The following is a 21,623-nucleotide window of genomic DNA, read 5'->3' as shown; positions in this document are numbered from 1 at the left end:
TCAGCGTGGGGTGGGTGGAGGCTGATCGGCCCCTAGCCCCCCGCCTTCACCTGGACCTCAGGGGCTGCAGCCAGTCTTCTCTCCGCAGAATTCAAAGAGGCCTTCTCCTTGTTCGACCGGACCCAAACTGGAGAGATGAAGATCACGTACGGGCAGTGTGGGGACGTGCTGCGGGCCCTGGGCCAGAACCCCACCAACGCCGAGGTGCTGCGCGTCCTGGGCAAGCCCAAGCCGGAAGGTCAGCGAGCCCCGCTGCTCCTGGGGCTCTCTCCCTCGCCCTCTCCGGCCCCTCAAGACCAGGCGACCCCTCAAGACCAGTCTCCTCCCATTGCTAGAGTGACCTGGAGGCAACCCCCATCCCCTGCCACCGGCCCAGCACTTAGTTGATGCTTGAAGAGTGTAGTGGGAACTTATTCTTGTTTCCCCACTAGGGCAAGAGCTTCTAGGGAGCAGGAGAGATGTTCTGCTGCTTCAGTGTCTTCCTCCTACACCCAGGGGTCCAGGGACATGGGGCAGGGAGGCCTGAAGGGAAGCTGATAAGGAACCAGCGGCTTGCTCTTCCCCACCAGCAAATCGTGGTCGAGGTGTCACAGCACTGAGATGTCCTGTGACCACTGTGGGTTGTATCACAAATAATTTGCTCCTAATAACAGTTATAAAAGATTAAATATAATTTGCTTAATATAGATTAGAGAAGACTCAGAGTTACCTCTGTAATGATGCCTCTTTCACTCATTTGCATTCAATAGGTTCTGGTGAATGAGAGTTTAGAAAGTGGTGGAAATGGTCCCATTTGTGAGGTCATCTGTCACACACGGCAGTCAAGTTAACAGCCGTCCTAACATACATGTCCTTCTGAGAGGACAGGGCCAGGCAGACCTGGGCAGGAGCCCCAGACAGGGTGGGCCGTCTCTAGAGGCTTCCTGGGCCCCATATTGGTCTCCACCCCCTTTCTTGGTTCTCGTCCCTTCCCCCACTGCTCTTGTTGGTGAAGGAAGACACCAGTGAGGGGTGAAGGATGAGGGCCAGCAGGGCTTCTCAGAGGTCAAAAGATACCTGAGCACCTCCACTTGGGAGGTTCCTAGGTTATAAAAGAAAGAAATGCCAACATTTGGGGTCTTTGAAAATGGTTTCCATCTATTAAATTAAAGCTTTTGACACATGACAACATGGGAAAAGTGTAGTAGTTGCACGAGAATCATATATTTATGAAAATTATTGACCCAGAGTTGCGCCAGGCAGTGCAGTCTAGTGATGGAACCCAAATTTGGAGTTATGCAAAGTTTTCTTTTGGCCACCTCGTCAGTTTACCTCTGTGACTGTGAGTCTGTCACATGTCAAAAGTCTAAGTTGTGAGTGTGAGGCCTGGGCTGTGTGGCCCTTTGGGCCCCTCAAATCTTGCTGCTGCCACCTTAGCTCCTTGCCCCCCATCCACGTGGAACATGGAGGCCTGGGTGGAGTCACAGTCCCTCTTCCCTCCTGCCCTAGTTCTCTCACTGAGAAGTGCCCGGAGCTCCTCCCGGGGCTCTGTGGCCTCCACGATGGTGCCGGGTGCTGCCAGGGACAGGCCAGCCCCGCAGAGCTGGGTGAGGCCCCTCCTGACCCTCTGCTCCCCACGAGCTCAAGTCGAATTCTCTGTCCTTCCCCACGCCCGCTGGAAGAGATGAATGCCAAGATGCTGGACTTTGAGACGTTCCTGCCCATCCTGCAGCACATCTCCCGCAACAAGGAGCAGGGCACCTACGAGGACTTCGTGGAGGGGCTGCGTGTATTTGACAAGGAGAGCAACGGCACGGTCATGGGTGCCGAGCTTCGCCATGTCCTTGCCACCCTGGGTATGCCAGCTGGGCAGAGGCGGGGCCCAAGTGGGAGGAATGGTGGGTGGGAGGTGCCCAAGTGCATATGTTAGGGGAGGCATGAGGGTCCCTGCATCCCGAGAGTCACGTCCTGATCCAGGCCTGTCTCCTTGCTCTCTGCGGGAATGGTCTTCCCCAGGTGGGTTTGTTCAGCAGGGCTAGAAGGAGAGGAGGGCAGGTTGGCAGAGCAGGGGGTAGGCCTGAGAGGCAGGACCCAGGGCTCCTGTCCTTGTCTTTGCCTCAGTCCCCGGGGTCCTGGTCTGCTCATCCAGTGGTGGCTGTAGGCAGAGGGAGAGACCTCGGGGACTAGGAAGAGCCTTAAGACCTTTAGCTCCACCCTCCAAAGCCTTTGGGGAAAGTTTGGTGTGACCACTTCCTAGATCCAGGGAGTCTGGGGCCTTCAGACTCAAGAAGGTGTTTGGGTTTTGCTTGTCTGTCCTCTGCCCATCTGTAATTAAGTGCCTTCTGTCTCCCATCCCCAGGAGAGAAGATGACTGAGGCTGAGGTGGAGCAACTGTTAGCTGGGCAAGAGGATGCCAATGGCTGCATCAATTATGAAGGTATCAGCTCATGCCTCACTTATCCCAGCACCCGGGGATGGGGAGTGGGCACAGTTCAGGCTGGGTGGGGCTGCAGAACAGAACAGAGGCAGGACCTAGAGATATGAGCACCTGGTGGGCTTTGGTGAGTCTCCGTGGATACTGTTCTTTTCCATCCTGGGAGTGGACATCACAGTGTAATGGAAGGAGAATGGATTTTGAAGATGGCTCTGTGATATACCAGCTGTGTGACCTTAATCAAGTCACTTACCTTCTCTGAGCCTTGGTTTCTCATTGGAGCAATGGGGTGATGCTGGCACTTCTCTCAAGGCTATGGGGATCAGCAAAGATACCATAGCTCCTTTCAACTATGTCAAGTACCTGCACAGAGAGTGGACACAGAGCAGCTAGGTGTCTTCATTTCTTCTACCTTCCCCCCATTGACCCCCAAATAAGAGAAAGAATTACAGACTGGAGATAGGGTTGTGGGAAGGTTTGAGGTCAGCAGTATGAGCAGGCAGAAGAAGTTTAAGGGGCTGAGAGGCCAATAAAGAGCTGGGAGGGGCCAAGCACAGTAGCTGATTTCCATCTTCTTTCCCAGCCTTTGTCAAGCACATCATGTCCGGGTGAAGCAGACCCCCAGGGTGAGTGCAACTCTCTCCCTCCTGGTCCCTCTGGGGCCCCAGAGGGGCCCTGAACATCACCACATGCCCTAGAGCTCTTCTCTCCTGGTTTGGCCCCTTAAGAGGAGACAGCAGGAGATGGAGTACCGCCTGGACCCACGCATCTTTCCCTCCACTCATAGTGCGCCTCCCTCACCTGCTTCCTGCCCTGCCCCTGCCCTCCATGGTCTTTGCACCCAGCCACATTCTCCTCCCTCTCCCAGGATCTCTCAAGGCAAGACCGTTCCCTCAGGTGGGGCCTCCTGTGTGGAGCCCTGCACGTGAGAAAGCCGGCTCCCAGGTGGAAGGGAATGTTCCCGGCCTGTGCTCTGAGCCTGTTCCTCTTCACTCCCTTCCCTGAGCGCCCCTGGGCTTGGTGTCACCCTGGTAGGGGTGGGGGGTGTGGTCAGGGGCTGGGGGAGGGGGCGAGAGAGGTGCCCTTTCCATCTAGCGCTTTCTTGCAGGTGCCTGGCCCTTGGCCTTAGCCCGGGCTAGTTACCCAGAGGCCCGGAGTGGCTGAACTGGAGCTGGAGTCCTGGACTTTCTGCTGCCTCACAACCCCAAGGACCTTACAGGCTCATAGCCCTCCCTGTAAATAAACAGCTCCAGGGAAGCTGGGCCAGCTTCCTGGATTCCAACCAGTCTCTGAGTTGTTTTTTACAACTAATTAATTAACTAAGTTGGGTTTTTGTGAGTGTGCGTAATAATGTCACCTGAGGCCTCGTGCACATTCCTGATCCCTGGTGCCCAATTCAGCCCTGCTTGTTCTGAGCAACTGACTGACTCTGCGCTCAAACCTGGGACTCATACCCAGGACCGTGTGTCAGGGCAAGTGTCAGGGTCAGAGGGAGCACAGGCCTCAGGCGGGAGGGCAGGGGAGTGGGGAAGGCAAGTGGGAAAAGGAGAGAGACAAGAAACCAGCAATTGGGAAGAAGGAGAAAGATGATGGAATGAAATCAAAGGCACACACATGAGCAGGACACTTACAGTGGAGCTCAGGGGCCCCAGTGACCCCTAGACAGGGGTCCCTACACCCCTGAGAACTCCCCAAGGTCGATTAGATGCTCTTCTCACCTCACCCCTCTGCTGTCCTGTCAGGGCATCCAGCCCAGAACTTTGTGGAACAACTTCTGTAAATCCAGCCAAAGCTGAGATTCCATGAGTCCAAACGGGAAGCTTGTCATGGGAAGCCGAGAACCACGAGCCCAAATGCAGCCTTCTCAGGATTTAAAGTCTGGCTGGGAAGATGAGACCAAGGCCCACATGAATCCTGTCTTTTTAAAGGAGGGGTTCCAGCTTTGGGAGCAAACTGTTGAATCATAAAACCCAAGACTTTTATGTGGTTGTGAGTGGTGTGTGGGGGTGGTCATTGACTCCAGTGGTTTTCAAACTTTATCTCCACAGCCTTTTACTAAACTAAATTCTATGCAGAAGCCAATGCATGAAGGAAGCAGAGCTTCTCTGGTCGAGGAGTTGAGGGCTGGATTCCAGCTTCTGAGAGCCTCTAACTGGGCTCCAGGGAGCACACGCAGAAGACCACTGGCTGAGTCAGACCTAATTGTAAAAATAAGGACACATATCCTTAGAGGTGAAGCGACTTACCCAAGGTCACAGCTAATGGACATCAAGCCCAGGTCCCCGGAATCCCACATTTTCCCACTTTTCAACACACACCAACCTGCCTTTGAAATTTTTTCCAGATTAGGCTCTTGGGAGTCGTCCTTCTTGTTTGCTCCCTACCATTCCGACTGCTCTTTTTTTGACCTTACTTATTTCTCCTTTTTAAAAGTCGCCCTCCCCAACTTGAAATGCCAGCATTCCTCCTCGGTGCTGTGGCCTTGTCAGGTTTTCCTCTCCCCCTCCCTCCTTCCCTTTCTTTCTCCACAAAGTATTTATTGTCCACTGTATACATTTAAGAGGAATTGGGGTTAAGGCTCCCAAAGATTAAAAACTGAAAGAGTTTTCCCTGCCAAAGTAGCTTACCGTCCAGTTAAGCAAGGACATGAGCATCGAGCAACGAACTAGAGAACGGTCACCAAGTAGCACAACCGCAGCAGGACACCTTCATCCACGTAACATGTGGCGTGAGTTCCAAGGGACCTGCAGGAAGAGGAGGCAGAAGGCAGTGAGGCATGACAGGGACGATTTTCCTTAGGAGATGGGCTTTAAGTGAGACCTTAAAGGAAAAACTGCCCCAAGGTTGGTACTGACTCAAGGAGGGAAAGTGCATAAGCGGGGTTACTGATTCAGTCACAGACACTTATTGAGCACCTGCTGTGTGTATGGCGCTGGCTTGGGCCTTGAGGATACACAGAACCAGACAGAAGTGGCCCCTGCTTTCCTAGAGCTTACAATCAAGTGGGAAGACAGGCATTAATTAGTTGTCATCATCGTGTGACAGATAAGAACCAACATTTACTGAGTGCAGTATCAGTTATGATTATATTTATTTGGCTGTTGGTTTTGGAGACCAAAAGACTGTGGCTTAAAAGACATGAAAGTGTGTCTTTCCCTCCCACCCAAGTCCAGAGGTTGGCAGCTGCTCTCCACAAAGTCCCCAGGACCCAGGTGACCTTTTATTTTGTGACCTTGCAGTGTGTGACCTCTGCTCATGGTCCATGAGGGCAGCTCCGGCTTAGCCACCATGTCTGCTGAGGAAATAGTTCTGGAAGCATCGCCTACTTGGTGAACCTCCTTGGAACCAGCACAACTTACCAGGAGCCTCACTGTGTTGGGCTTTGTTCTCCTGTCCTCTTAGTCGCCTCTTCCCTCCCCCAGCCTCTTCCTGCCCGGCCTGTCAGTAAGGCTCAGCACTTGCCCCATAAGGGGAGAGATATGGGTAAAAGATGACCTCTTTCCAAAATTTTCTTCCACTGGACTGACTTCCAGTCTTTCAAACCAGGACTCAGTCTGCTTGAGTTGCAGAACATCACAGACTGGGTGGCTTAAATGACAGACATTTATTTCTCACAGTTCTGGAGGCTGGAAGCCTGAGCTCCAGCATGACTGGGTTCTGGAGAGGACTGTTTCTGGCTTGCAGATGGCTACCTTCCTGCTGTATCCTTAGAGAGAGAGGAGGGGAGAAAGAGGGTGAGAGACAGACAAATGGAGGGATAAACTCATCCCATTATGAGGGCTCCACCCTCATGACTTCACCAAAACATGATTACCAAAGGCCCCACCTCCAGGTGCCACCAACTGGAGACTGGGGGCTAGGGATTAACATCAGAATTTTGGGGGACACATTTCAGTCCCATAGCAGACCTCTTTCCCCTAGGCTGCCACTCTGCCTCCTTCTTCTCCTCTTCCCTCTTTGCCCCCACGACTTCTTAATCCATCTTGTTCCTCCCTCCAAATGCACTCCTCTATCTGCCATTCAGATTATTCCCACTCTTCAAGACCCAAGCCAGGCTCTCCCTTTCCGCAGTTTTCCCCTCTGCCCGAGGTCTCTGTGTGAATTAGCAACAGCCTCAATTTAGCCTCCTTAACACAACTGCCAAGTTGTAACTGATGGTATCAGCACTAGAGGAGACCCTGGAGGCTTCAGCAGGGTGCAATCACCTGAGAGCAGCATTTTGCATAACGCCAGCAGGTGTTTGTCAACTTCTAAAAGCTCTCTTTGGTTACTAGGGCTTTTAAGGTGGAATGTGTGTTAGAGATCTCTGGTGCAATATCTGGCTTATACCACTAGATGGCACAATTGCAGCAGCGTGCTTCCAACAGGACGCCCAGGAGTAAGAGCTAGAGGAAAACTGATTCCTGGCCTGGGCTGGAAGGAACCTTCAGAAGTCATTTAGTCCATCTCTATGCCTTCAGAAAAATGGAGGTTTTATTCACTTTCAAAGACTCACAACGATCAGTGAGCTTGCTTCAGCACCCCCACAAAGTTTTTGCAGTGAGGGGTCAAAGAGAGGACACTGTTCTGGACCCGTGGAAACCTGGTGTCTAGTCCAGTTCTGCTCCTAAGTCACATACACACAGCTTCTGTTCCAGAGGTTGCAAAATGAGGAAGTCAATTAGGTCATGTGTAATGTTCTTTCCAGCTCTCTCATACAGATCGTTTAGAATTCAACTAGCTTCTTGCTAGATTCAGCTCTAGTCCAGTTGTTTTATTTTCACCCTTATTGTCTATATGTGTTTAGAATCTTAAGTGGTAGAACGTATTCATTCAAAGTAACTGTGGAGTGCATAGTTGTAGATGATTTGGGACATAAAAAGCAAAGTTACTCATGGTCTTTCACTCTATCAGTTTACACTCTACTGAAGTAGGAATGATCCACAGGTGAAAACGTTAAACTAAGACAAACTAGAAGAGGGGGAAGATATAGCTCAGGTGGTAAAGTGCATGCTTAGCATATACAAGGTCCTCGGTTCAATCCCCAGTACCTCTTCTAAAAATAAATACGTAAACCTAATTACCCCCCAAAATAAATAAGTTAATTTTTAAAAACACAAAAATAACAGAAGAAAATACCAGGTAGTATATGTTTAAGGATTGAGGGTGAAGTATGGGATCATAGCACTTGGAACTCAGAGAACAGCCAGGGAGGACTTCATGGAAGAAGTGTGGCAAACTTGGATGGGATACAAATAGACAAGAACCCAGAAGAGGGATTCCTGACAGGAGGCACAGGGTGTCTTCTTCTTTGCCGACTATAACCACAGTCCCTGCCTTTTAGGATTTGTATAAAAAGAAGTAAAGAAAAATAACAGTGAGAAAAAGAACTGGAAAATGAGGCAAGAGGCAAGGAGAAGGGAAGAAAGACAGAGGGTGGAAGGGGGAGCAGGGATCACACTCCAGAGTGAAATGTACCAATTCAGAGGTAGAGAAACGACGTTAAAAAATCTAAATGTAAACTGGGGAAGTACTCATTCTTTTTCTCCCCTAATCTTGTAGAGCCACAGAATCACAGGCTTTCAGGGATGGAAGAGACCTCTAGTTCAACCTCTTCCATAAAATCCCTATAAAATGATTGTCCAACGTCCACTCGAATACCCACTATGACAGGAGACTCACTACCTCCCAAGATAGCCCACTCCATTTGCAAAAGCTCTAATTGATATTCTTCCTGGTAGGAATCTGACATTTATATCCCTGAAATTTCCATCCACTGGTCCTGGATTTGTCTTCCAAAGTGACTCAGAATAGATGGAAGACCATTCCTCATGGTACAAGTTGGCATTTCCTCTTTCCTCAGCTAAGCACCTCCCAGCAGGTGCGTGTTCCAGACCGAGATTCTTGAACCCATTTACTGTGGCCAGTTGCTGTTTATCTTATTCTATCTCAGGGCTCAGTTCCTGCTTAGCAACATACTTTCACACTTTAGAGTCTGGAAATTAATCTTTTTGACAGAAAAGACAGAACTGAGGTCGTATAGAGGTTGGAGGGTTCTGCTAATGTCACACTTCCAGCACCGAGGACTGTGCCCTTTCTGTACGTCTTGCTCTGAACCTAACTGCAGCAGATTTTTGTCAGTTTTAACATTAAAAAGATTTCACCTCACTTGGGACTTACACCTTGGCCTTGTTCTCACAGCCCCATGTCACAACTTTATGTGCACAGTCCCTTGGCTGCCCCTCCTTCCATCGACTGTGGATAAGAAATCTAGAGACTTCTCCTTCCTCAGCTCCACCAGCCTCCTCAGAGCCCCTTCCTCACATATTTCCTTATTTAGTTGTTTGCAGTTCACTTTTGAGGACCATCCATTCCTCAAGTGATAGGTACAGAGATTTTTTTTTGAGCTGTTAATGTGATATATTTTTTCACTTTAAGTGACATTGTTTTCTTTCTAACTTTACAAGCAATACCTGCTCGTTGCAGACAACCAGAAATACATGAAAGCATAAAGTAAGAAATAATAATCACCCATAATCCCACCCCGCCTAAGAAACCACTATTAGCATTTTGATGGATAGCCTCCCCGTCTAAATATATGCATTTAACTCAAGTATAATTGACTTACAACACTATGTTAAGGAACAGAGATTCTTAACCATAAAAGACCCTTCTGAGCACATTTATGCTCTTTTTCCAAGAAGGGAATTTGTACTTTTTCTCATATTTTCAAAGGGGTCAGAGACTCAAAAAAGGTTAAGAACTGTAGTTCGATAGCCTCTGTGGGATTCTGTTTATCTTTCCTCTTAATGTTTGGACGTTGTATCTGGTGTGGCCAGCCTTCCTCCGGGCTACCACAAGCTCTAAGAGAGCTCATCTCCTTCTCCCAGGACCCCCTTCACTTCCCTTCCCTCCCAGCCTTTCCTTGGGTCACACTAAGGTTTCAAGAGGCAGTTTCATCTTTTCCTTTTCCTTCCTCCGTGGCCCTGCTTTTAGCTGAATAAGCGTTCCTCCCAAGGCCCCCGGAGTCTTGCTCCAGACACTGCTGAATCTGCGTGGGCGGACGTCCCCCAGCCGGAGCCAGGGGCCCACAGGCTCATGGTGTCCCCGTGGTCACTTCTGCTCCTCTCTCCTTTATCAGGCTCCGATTCCTCCACTGGACTTCCTCCCTCAGACGGGTGGGCGCCCTGTGGCTGCGGATCTTCTTGGTGGTCAGCACTCACTCGGCCGCTCTCCTACCAGTTTTCTTTTCTCAGATCAGAGTCCATTGCCCAAAGGAGATGATTCCCATCTCACAAACGTTTGGTCATACCCATGCTCACTTTCTAAAAACATCTTCATCATTTTGCATTTACATAAATCTCATACGATGTCAGTTATTAGGGACCGATGTGTCCATTGCTCACCAAGGGCTGTGGTCGGTGTAAGGTAGGTTGCTCAGGGTGCCTGTGTCTTGGTTTCTCTTTGTGGAGTGTGAGACTTTGGTCCAGGCATTTGAGGACTTGGAACAGCACATCTAGCAGAGTGGAAATTCAAAGAAGGACCACCTTGGCGCTACTGCTTCTCCCACTCCATCCCACCCACACGGCAACTTTCAAGGCAGCCCTTCTGTGTGTGCCCTCCATGTTAAGGAGAAGCCAGAGGTCAAAGACCTAGCGTTTAAGAGCTTGGTTACCAGTTGGAATGTGGAGAGAACTGTGTAGTCAGTTTCACGATCATTTACTTAATGCATTTTATTGCTGGTACTGCCATTTTTTGTTTTGATTTAGAATTTAGTCTTTGTGATATTTGCCAGTGTAGGGTTTCTTATAATGGCAGCTGGCATTTTCCCAGGCATTTGGGGTTTATAAAATTCAAATAGGACATGGTCCTTGCACTCAAGACTGAGAGGGAAGCTAAGACATGTATGGCGTACAAACACCAAAATATCAAGCGAAGGCAGAGGCCCTAAGATAGGTACTAACAAAGAACTGGGGGAATTTTAAAGGGAAAAGCAGGGTTATTTCCAGTTAGATCATACAAGGCTCTTTGGAGGAAGAGCAGCTGGCAATGAAACCGTAGAAGATGGAGGTGATTTTTGATACCCACAGAAGAGAGCAGTGGTTAAGAGTGTAGTCTCAGGGTCAGGACAGGTCTGGACTCACAAGCTGTGTAACCCTGGGCAAGTTTTTCAACCTCTCTAGGCCTCAATTTCCTATTCTATAAAATGGGGATAATAGTAGTACTGACCTCACTTGGTTATTACAAGGATCAAATTAGCTACTGCATGTAAAGCTCTTAAAACAGCATCTGTAATACTGTATGGACTCAAGTATTAACTCTGCAGGGGACAAGGGTATTCTAGGCAGAGGGCACAGCTCTAGCAAAGGAAGGAAAATAAAAGAACTATTATTCTTTGGGAAACTCCCAAATAATAGAAACACCTGGGAAAGAGATGGAGAGAGAAATAATGCTCATCATAATAGCAACTCCTTGTACTGCATGATTGCTCTTCCACATGCTCCGCCTGCAGGTACTCTTCCCAGAGACTCTTCAAGGGGCAGGTGCGATTAGCTCCCATTCTACAGATGAGGAAACTGAGGCTGATGGAGGTTAAGTAACTCCCACAAGGGCCCTCACGAGTGGGCAGAAGCTTCAGGAATCAGACCCTCGTCCTGGGTTCTCAAGCACCAGCTATGGCGCCCTTTCTTTTCTCAGCCCCTTGGCCTCACGCCCTGTGGTCTATCACCTTGTTGACCCACTTTTTCATTCCGGGCTTCAGTTTCCCTTTGAGGTCAAGGATGCTCTGGAAGTCACTTTCTGCTCTAAGGAATCTGATTTCTTTTTCTCCCCTCTCCTCAAAACTTGCCTTTACTTGGCTGTCGTGTATCATTCCAGCCACCAGATGTCCTGGTGGTAGGAGTGCATAAGGAAGTAGAAAGCCAAGTGCCCAGGTCCCTTGGTACAAACCTGCTAGCAGGTCAAAAGGGAAAAAAAAATCAAGCCAGTATGTAAGAAAATCAAGGCAGAAAAACCGAGGTGATTTGAAATAAGGCAGTGACTAGAGACAAAAGGTGACTGGGAGATCCTTCCCAGGGAATAAGAGTCTAAAAACTGACCTCATAGGAAATGGGGAATGCTGCTTCGGGCTCCAGCTGGGAGGGTGAAATGAGGGTATATTTCCTGGTGGCCTCAGTCCTCTGGTCCTTTCTGTGTGGCATCTGGGGCATCTGATTGAGATGAATCTTGAGGGTTTTTGGGGGGCGAAGATGGAGCAGGAAGAGCACATTCAAGGGGAGGCTATGCATCACTGGTGTGAGATGACTTGCAGTTAAGGTGAACATGTTGCCACATTTCTTACTTTCTGGGAATTTGGACTTGTTAGGTGTGGTCTTGTGATAGAATCACTCATATTTTTTATTTGCTTTTGTTTTCTAGCTTGATGAAAAATACTATTAAAGGGGGGTGGGTATAGCTCAGTGGTAAAGCACATGCTTAGCATGCATGAGGTCCTGGATTCCACCCCCAGTACCTCCATTTAAAAAATATGATTAAAAATTGTCACAGCTAAATAGGGCGGAGACTTACGTCTTATAATCCATGTAGCTAATTTCACGTACCTTTGGCAACTCTCTCATGTGCTTCTTCTCCATCTTCTGCCATGCTACAATCGGTTTTTGACAGACTTTGAGAGTCCCCCTACCTCAAAGGGCACCCATGGTCACATGCCATGTGTCCCAGGTGCCCATTATTAGTCACCAGACTCCTGGATATGCCCATTATTAGTCACCAGACTCCTTGATTATTGAAGGTTTGGGCTCTGATACTAGAATGTCGGGGTTTGGAACTGGGGACTCCAGATACCGGTCAGTGGCCTTGGGCAAATGACTCCCCCCTCTGCACCTCAGTGCCCTCATCTGTAAAATGGGGTAAAAACAACACCCATCTCACTAAGGGGTATTGGGAGGATTTTACAAGCTACTATCTATGAAGCATTTGGTATAGTGATTGGCATATAATAAGCCCTTGATAAATGTTAGCCATGAAGTTGTCACCACTCTGTCATCTAAGATTAAGTCTTATTCAGTGGATTGCCCAGTAGCATTCTGAGGCAGTAAGAAAGAGAGGTTCATTTTGTGACCTGGGCAAAGGAAAGCTCTAGAAAACAGGGCATTCATTAATTAGGATGGCCCCAATCTGAAGGTTTTACCACATGCAAAATCCTCTGGGCATCTATAGGGGATGGCTGGAGTGTTGAGTTCCTAGGAAAGGACCAAAGACAGGGGTCAGGAAGACAGATGAATGATAGTTGGGAGTAACTACCCAGGGATGAGGAGCGCGGACCTTGGGGAAGTCACAGGTGTCTGAGCTCCCGAGGGGAGGAGGATGAGCAAAAGGGGTGGAGAGAAGGGAGGGAGGAGGGAGAGCCCGAGAGGCCAAGGTGCTCTCCTGCCAGGGGTCCTTTTGGGAATGAAGGAGGTGGGGGCCCTCCCCTTCCATCCTTCTTCAGACCTCATGGCTTCCAAGTCCAGGCTGGGGATTGCAGGCCTTATCGGGGTGGAAACAGCCAGAGCCTTGGGGAAGTGAGGCATACTGCTGGTCATGCTCCCAGCTCACAGTCACCCCGCTCTTGGTCATCTTTGCAGGGAAAAGCTGAATCCCAGGGGCCCTCTGTTTGGCCCAGACCTTGGTCTAATGCCCAGTTTTTTTCCAGTGTAGTTGTCATATTGCAGGAGTCAGCCGGGCATGGCTGGCAACTTCTTGTAATAGTTAAGACAGGAAGTGGTCAGGATCTGGAAATAGAGCAGCCGTCGGGAGTGGGAGGGTAAGAACAGGCTTTTCCTGGAGAAGAGGCTGTGTGTGCCTTCTTGGGCCAGGTGCGCAGGATTCCTGGACTTGGCCCGGGCTGCAGGGGCCCCAGGGATAACTTCTTTATGGACTTCCCAATGTTGTCTCAGAAATGGAAATGGAAAAGCGTTCATTCCAATAGGAATTTCTCCCAGGAGCACAGCAGCGCCCACCTGAAACATTTGGGAGACAGTGGGTCGTAGAGTCAGACGGACCTGCTTCTCAACCCCTGCTTTGCCACTTACTACCTAGGTGCTCTTGGGCTAATAGCCCCATTTCTTGGAGCCTCCGGTTTTCACTTGTAAAGTCAGGGTTCCCATGACTGTCTTGTGCTGATTAAATAAAGTATTAAAAAATTCTTAGCATGTATTTTGCACATAAAAATTACAAAATAAATGGCAACTAATATATTACTACTGCTACTACTAATTGTCCCTTCGCCCCAGCAAGCCTCAGTTTCTACCTCTGTAAAATGAGTCATTATGAGGATTGATCAGTATTTGTAAAAATGGTGGTATATAAAAAGAAGGCTATTTATTTACTTATTTATTTATTAAGAAGGTGCTCTCACATTCTAGTTCTCTTTCTCAGAAGACTATCACACTCTGGGGAAAAAGACCTGGGTGAGTAACTTGTCACTGTGAGGGGAAGTGGGGGTTGGGGAGGAAGGGAGGCCACTCTCCAGCTGGAGGAGACCCGTGCAGATAACCCTCTTTGTTGGGTAGAACTGAGCTGAGGGATTGGGGAATGGATTCAGGCAGATTTGGGGGGGCCCATTGACTGGGCCCTGTTTCTACAGAGAAGCTGGTGTGGTGGCAGGGAACTGTGGATACTGTTGATGCTGGCTACAGTGAGGGCCTCTCTGAGTCCTCAGTGGCCCAGAAAATAAGGCCTACCAACCTCACGGGGTTCTAGACTCTAGGAGTCCCCAGAAGCAATACTTCTTAACATGTGGAATCACAGACAAATTTATGAAGCTAGTGAAAACGAAGCACTATTTCTGTAGAAAATATACATCACAGAAACTTTTGCATATTGGAGGGGGGGCGGTCTCAGATCCCTTGAAACTCCTCCAAAGACTTCGGGTGAAGAAACTCTGTCCCTGGGTTCAAAACTGCCCGGATGCTTTAAGTGTTAGCAAGAAGCAGGGTCCATGAGCTTGGGACAATCTGGGACTTGTCCCAGCAGGACTAATTATGCCAAGGATGAGCCATGGGTTGGGACAGAACCTACAAGCTAGATCAGAGAATGGTCAGTTTGACCCTGCCCATAGCCTATAACATCCTACTGCCTCAATTCAGCTAGCCTCAACTAGCCCAGGGGGCTCGAGTGATAGGCAGCAACACTGAGTAGTAGGTATCTTGACTTGCAGGCAGAATATGGGGATAGACTGGGAATCCAGTATAGATGAGTTGATCTAAGGAGAAAAAAAATAGCTCACATTTGTTGAATACTTATTATATGCCGGTCACTGTGTTAAATGGCTTACATTAATTCTTTCCATTGAAACTCATCTTACAGATGGGGAAACTGAGGCTTAGTGCAATTAAGCAACTTGCCCGGGGTCATTGAGCTGACGAATGGTGGGACTAGGATTCAAATCCTGGCCACCTGACTATTGTGCAGGCAATTCTTACCTTACTCTGTCTCTCAGGAAGGTGAATAAGGAGGACCAGAGAAGTCTAAAATAGGTGTCTGAAGCCCAGCTACAAGTTTGGAGTCACTGAAGCAGGGCCCTAAGGAGGGTGACTAGGAATTTAGAGAGAAACCAGAACAGGAATTTGAGACCTGAAGCCAAGCAGCAGCTCTGTTTTTCAGAATGATGCATCACCCTGACTTGGGGGTTGGATGGGGAAGGTGTCTGGACTGATCTGAGGTGGGGCGTGAGCAGTTATGTGATGCCTTCTGTGGGCACAGAGCTTGAATCCAGGCTTGGCCAGGCAGTACTTTTTTGCTGAGCTGGGATGGAAAGACCTTAGACTCTTACTTTTCTTCTCGGCAGAGAAAGGTCTGGCTCACGTGAAGATGTATTCCAAGATAGAACCTGAATGTCTCAGGCCCAAATGGGCTCAAGCTCTGGGAGTGCAGGGCTGGTGTTCTTCACCATCGCATCCTCAGTACGTTAAGAAGCACCTGGCACACAGCAGGTGCCTAATTAGAAATAAATGTTAAATGCCAAGGTTGAGCTCATCCCTCCATAACCTTGATAAAACTCTAGGGATGTTTTCTCGGGTATCTCCCCAGAGCCCAGACATTCCAAATGATATCATCTTTAGTCCGTGTGGACTCTGAAAAGCCCATCTCCTTCAAGCCAAAGGAACTGCTAGACCATCTCCCTCTCAATGGACAGAAGAGCCTCTGCCAAATGGGTAGGAAGAGAAGATGCTGGGCCAATGTAATTTCTCTCCACTTAGTCTCTTTAACTAGAGGGACAGATTTGCATTGATAGATCTACAATCTCTTCACAAATAATATCAATGATAAGAACATATTCCTCTGTGCTTTTCTGATTTCAAAAGCTTTCACATCTCTGGTTTCTAGAACTTCATAAATGTGTGTGTGTGTTGGGAGGAAGCAGAGTGGGTTAGAGAGTGGGGAAAAGGGCAGGGAACAGATAGCTATTTTTGTTTTACAGATAAGGAAAATGAACATAGAGAGGGTTTGGAGACTCTTTCAAGATCATCTAACTAGTAAGAGGTGGGACAGGGACCTGAATCCAGGGGCCTTCTGACTCATAGTACAAAGGGGAGCTAAGCATGACCTTGAAGGCAAGAGGTCCAGGAAATAGCCATGAATGTGATTCCTTCAACTTACAGTGGTGACAGTGAGGAACTGGGTAAGAGTGGGGCTTCCCCAAAGGGGCAGACTATTGATGAGAACACAGGGAAAGGATCCCTATTTTGGTGTCAGCCTGGCAAATGTCAATCAAGGAGCCAGATAATGTGACTCTATTTTACTCTTTTTTGGCGGGGAGGTAATTTATTTTACTTACTAATTTTTAAAAGAGGTACTGGAGATTGAACCCAGGACCTTGTGCATGCTAAGCCCACACTCTGCCACTTGAGCTATACCCTCCCCACCAGATAATGTGACTCCTGCATCTTAAATGGATCTTCGGGAAGCTCTTCTGTCTGTCATGCACTGGATACCCCTCCTGGGTCCTGTCAGGTGGGGAGTATGCTACTTGGGCAAATCGTAGAATAGATACTCAGATCCTGCAACATCTTTGCTTGATTTATATTTATTAAAATTAACCATCAAGGGCTGCTTAGAAGGTAACAATAGGAAGAAATTCTTTTATTTACCAAGGGCCTACTGGGGAATATAAAGATAATAAGCTACTGCCCCTGCACTCAGGGATCTCCTGTCCACCACAGAGAAGTGATGGTTCAAGGGGTGGAGTTGGATAAATCAGTAATCACAGAACTTCTGTTTCTGACTGTGACAAAGTGACTGGTATGGGACTTGCTCTCCCACAGTAAACAACAATATACTGAGATAAAATATTTGAGAAACTGCTTTAGACACTGAACTTGGCAAAGCAGAATTATAATCCTTGAAGGAAGGGAAACACAGGAGATGAGTCCTATATCTTACGAGCTTTCTGCCTGGGGAACTTTCTGGATTGTAGTGCAAGAAGGTGAAGTCTAAGAAGGGCACGATGGTCTCACTGAGCTGAAGGGCACAGATTACAGTTCAGTGCTGTTGAGGAAGTTGTAATTTGTGGGAAAGGCTTTTAGAGAGGAAGGAACTGAACAGAGAGGTGCCCCTAGAAGTCTGCATGGGTGAGCCCCGTGGTCTTTGGATAAGGGATGAGCTGCATGCGTACTCGATGGGGCTTTATCAGGCTTAGCAGAGAGCAGCTAAGAGCTGAACGGAACACTAGAGATTGCACTAGAGATGTTGCAGTTTTAGCCCAGTCAGAATGAAAAGATCTCATTAAGCAACTTGCATACTTGGGTGATACAGAAAGTCCACACCTTAGGAGTAAGGACCATGTTCTACACTAAAAAACAAAAAACAAAACAAAACAAAAAAACACCCTAGGACTAAGGATAAACTTAAAAATGACCAGCCCTGAAAAAGAATAAAACCTGTCAAGATAACCTGCCAGTAATTTAATTGCCTAATAGAACAAAACTCAATACTCTTCAAGGGAAGGCAACATAAACTCCGAAATGAATCATTTACAATGTTTAGTATATAATCTAAAATTGCTACACATGTGAATAAGCAGGAAATTGAGACCCACCATTTTTAAAAAAGCAATTAAGAGAAACAGTTCCTGAGATGAATCAGGATTAGCAGACTAGAATTTTAAAATAGTGGTTGTAGACATCTTTAAGGATTTAAAGGAAAACACAGACATATGACTGAAGATATGGGAAACCTCTGCAGAGAAACTGAACCCATGAAAGGGAAGCAAAGGAAAATTTTAGAACTTAAAACCCAATGTCTGGAAAATGTCCTGGCTAGGCTTAGCAGCATACTGGAGACTGCAAAAGAAAGAACTGGGAAACTTAAAGAGATCACTAGACTATTTAACTGAAAAAAAAAAAAATTAAAAAAAAACCCTGGAGCCTCAGTGGCCTGTGGGATAATTTATTTTAGATAATATCTAAAATGTATGTAATTGGAGTTTCAGAAGGTTAAGGAGAGTGAGAATGGGCAGAAAAAATATTGGAAGAAATAATGGCTAAGGAGTTTCTATGTTTGGTGAAAAATAAACCACTTATATATCCAAGAGTCTCACCAACGCCAAGCAGCAAAAATATGAGGAAAACAACACCTATTCAATTTATGGTCGTGCAGCTAAAAAACCAAACTTAAAAGCAGTTAGAGACAAAAAAAAAAAAAAAAAAAGAAAAGCCGCTAGAGACAACTTTGAGACAATTTGAGCAACAAAATAAACAATGATAGTATTGGATTATAACTCATAGAATAAAATTAATATCCAAGAATTCATACTGATGTAAATAAATAATTGCATCTTTAAAATGAGAGACAAGGGGCAGGTCTTCCTTACTGTGGAATACCAATTAATAGGTGTAGAAGGAAAAAAGGAAATAGAAAGTCACTATTAACCAAACATCACACTAACTAATTGCAATCAAGAACCATTGATGGATGCTAAAATTAGTGGGTAAAGTATGAAAACAAACAGGATATTAGCATAGACTTGAAGTATCTTCCCATAAAATATTTATTAATTACAAAGAGAAAAATATTTTATAGTGAAGAAACCTGGCAGACACCGCTTAATCATGTGATCAAAGTTAACATTGTAAGTGATAAGATAATTGTCATCAGGTACCCTCAATATGATGTGATGACAGGGCACAAAACTTTTGTCTAGAATGCATCAATAGTGTTGGCTTTTGTAGCACATATACTAAAATTAGAATTCCTCAATACAATCATGAGCAAACATGAGACAAACCCAAACTGAGGGACACATTACACAAAAACTGGCCTAATAATTGCCACAAAAGTGTCAAGGTGATGAAAGAAAAAGAAAGACTGAGGAAATGTCATAGACTGAAGACACAGATAAGAGGATTGAAGACATAGATGAGAGGACATGATGACAATAGAACATGGGATCCTGGACCAGAAAAAGGACATTAGTGGAATATTGGCAAAATTCAAATATTGTATCTAGATTAGTTAATAGTATCATATCAATGTTAATTTTCTGTGTTCAAGAATTATGATACAGTGATACAAAATGTTAACATTAGGGGAAACTGAATTAAGAATAAAGGGGGCAGCAGTCTCCATGGCCCACACCTGATGTGGGAAGCTCACCCCGGGAGGGATGTGGAGACAGGGGGCCCAACCCCTGTCTCCTTCCGGCTTCACTGGAATGCTCCACCAGGCCTGGATTCAACAAGGAGAGCCACTTTTAATGGTAAGTTACTGTTTTCAGAATCCAAGTGGAATCTAACACTATGAAACAATGCCAAGAGAAAAGGAAGGAAAATGAAAAACTAAAGGAGCACCCCTGCCCATCGTTCCAACTCTTCAAAAGTTCTTAAAACATATGAGAAGCATTATGCCCAGACTCAGACGTCCATGTGTCCAGCCATCAAGAGGCTTGAAAATCAGTATCAACAATGAACGGATTCTCAGGAAGTTTGTACTCATAAGACCTGATGACTCCCTGCCAAGCATCCTACCAATTTCCTTGGAACCTTTGCTCATGACCATTCAGGATGATTGTTACACGCTGGGGAGAGAGATCTCCATCTGGGGCCGCCAACTGAGCAACCCAGAGGTGGCTAGACTCGTGAGTCATGTGTTTTAAGAAGTGAAAATTGAAAATATTTACATATACAATAGCTAAAGCTTCATCTTACTTGTTTTCCCCCATCTACTTCCCAGAGGTACTATCAGCCTCGAGTTGATGTGTATCAATCCCATGCATGGTTTTATACTTTTATTATATGTGCATGTATGTTTTTACTTACATGCATGAAACTGTAAAAACAAAAGAATAAAATGGGAACTCTCTCAAGCATTTTGAAACTTTTCTGTGAGTGCAAATGACTAAATAGAAAAAAAAAGCCAGAGTGAAAAGATAGGGGAACAAGAATGTAAATGATGGCTGACTTCTCATCAGAAACAGTGAAGACCAGAAAGCAGTGGGATAACATCTTTTTTGGGGAGGGGTAATTTATTTATTTATTTTAATGGAGATGTAGGGGATTGAACCCAGGACCTCATGCATGCTAGGCATGCACTCTACCACTGAGCTATACCCTCCTCCAACAATGGCTTTAAAGTACTGAAAGAAAAAAAACCCTGCTATCCTAGAAATTTATACATAAGAAATATCATTAAAAATGAGGATGAAACAAATAAAAGTTGAGCATATTTGTTGCCAGTGGACCTTCATTACAGATTTGCTAAAGAAAGTTCTTCAGGCTAACAGGGCTGGAAACTTAGATGGTATATTTGCTGGGTCAGTGCCCACCCCAAGTGGTTGGTGCCTGCAGAGCTAGGCTGAGATGACACCTAGGTGAATGGGAGACTGGTTATATATATGGGATTTAAGCAAATAAATAGTTAGACAGAGATGTAACCAGGCTGAGTGATCTGGATTTTGCACCAAGGCAATGGCAACACTGTTGAAATGGCTTCTGACCTAGAGGCCCTCCAGCAGCTAGGAGAGGTCTGTGGAGCTCAGGTCAGGAAGCCCAGCTACTCTTTGTGGGTTGGCTCCCCACCCCCAGCCCTTGCAAATTGCTAGTGACACTTCTGCTGAGGTGCGCTAGTCTTTTGGAGTATCCTAGTGTTTGGGAGCTCTGAGGACGACAAGATTACATGGAAGAGAAGACATCTGAGATGTTTTGAAACATTAGTGGAATTTTCCAGGTAGGAAAAGGAAGTAAGACTAGTCAGACAGAAAGGTATGGAGAGTTTGGGAATGCTAACTAGCTTCTTGGGTTATGTTGGGAGATGAGGCTGGAGAGCTGAGTCAGGGTCAGTTTTCAGGCACCCTGTGTATCTCAGGCCAGGGCTAAGGGAAGCCCAGGGGTAGCCAGAAAGCGTTTAGGGGAGCCCAAGAGCTGGAGAGTCCTCCCAATCCTGCCTGATGCCTCAGGCCTTGATTTTTTAAAATTAGCAGTAGAGCTGCCCATTGCATTGGTAGCCTGCACCAGTCCCTGCCACTGGTGGCCTCCTGCTCACAGTCCTAGCATTTTGCCCTTCTGAGCCTCCTGGGGTTTCTAGTTTGGGGAAACCCCAGACACCCAGAGGTAGGATTGAGGGGGAGGCAGGAAGCCTTTGAGGAGAATACGATTAAAGCTTCAAAGCCTGCGAGTTTGAGTTTGGAGGCAGTATTTTATTGACTGTGTCTTGAAACGTTCATTAGATACTCTCTAGCAAGGATCTGTAGAGAGAGGCCCTTTATGGACATCAAATGCTCACACAAGCTTGAGATGTGGTCTTATCCTCAAGAGGCTTAGAGTCTACTGGAAAACCAGACCAACCCGAGAAAATAAATAGTGAGTAATAAAGGACCAAACGGGAGTCTGCCACAGAGTAGGTACTCCACAGTTTTGTGAACTCAATGAATGAACGTGTGAATGAACGAAATTCAAGGCACAGAGGGAAAGTGCCCAAGGAATTCAGGTGAAAGAGAAAGCCGCGCGGTTGTCTCCGAGGAGATGACCTGGGTCAGGAGAGGGGCCACAGGATCCTGGCTTTTCTAAGCATACCAAGTGCCCAGCGCGGACCCTGGCACCAGGATGTCTGCGGAGGATGCACCCTGGACCCCGCTCCAGTCCCAGTCTCGCCTCGCCTACCTGCAGGCTGACCGTCGCGGGCTGAAGCTAAGCGGCGGGAAAGCAGCGGCGGTTTCCCACTTCCCCTCTGCGGCGGAGGGTCCAGAAAAGGCCCG

The 21,623-nt window shown here is 47.0% G+C and overlaps 1 protein-coding gene and 1 long non-coding RNA gene across 4 annotated transcripts in view; one reads left to right on the top strand and one right to left on the bottom strand.

The window, feature by feature from the left end:
- Window positions 1-3,695, top strand: part of MYL4 (myosin light chain 4) — a 24,438-nt gene extending 20,743 nt beyond the window's left edge. For both annotated transcript variants that reach the window (XM_010981732.3, XM_064495703.1), the window contains exons 4-8: window positions 89-238; window positions 1,662-1,835; window positions 2,339-2,416; window positions 2,997-3,039; window positions 3,522-3,695. In XM_010981732.3, the coding sequence (XP_010980034.1) occupies window positions 89-238; window positions 1,662-1,835; window positions 2,339-2,416; window positions 2,997-3,025 (431 nt within the window). In that variant the 3' untranslated portion in view covers window positions 3,026-3,039; window positions 3,522-3,695. The remainder of the gene's footprint in view (window positions 1-88; window positions 239-1,661; window positions 1,836-2,338; window positions 2,417-2,996; window positions 3,040-3,521) is intronic.
- Window positions 1-21,623, bottom strand: part of LOC105090428 (uncharacterized) — a 24,888-nt gene extending 3,265 nt beyond the window's left edge. The window contains exons 1-5 of one of the 2 annotated variants that reach the window (XR_010384598.1): window positions 21,529-21,623; window positions 5,041-5,157; window positions 4,132-4,611; window positions 2,667-2,776; window positions 1,829-2,014 (exon numbers count right to left, since the gene is read on the bottom strand). This is a non-coding gene — a long non-coding RNA (uncharacterized LOC105090428). Of the gene's footprint in view, window positions 1-1,828; window positions 2,015-2,666; window positions 2,777-4,131; window positions 4,612-5,040; window positions 5,158-21,528 lie in introns of those variants that run through there. The other variant, XR_010384599.1, reaches the window with a different exon arrangement.

This window comes from Camelus dromedarius, chromosome 16 (assembly GCF_036321535.1).
Source record: "Camelus dromedarius isolate mCamDro1 chromosome 16, mCamDro1.pat, whole genome shotgun sequence".
Taxonomy (NCBI): Eukaryota; Metazoa; Chordata; class Mammalia; order Artiodactyla; family Camelidae; genus Camelus; species Camelus dromedarius.
Note: the sequence above shows the minus strand (reverse complement) of the source record. Positions and strands in the feature narration are given on the sequence as shown.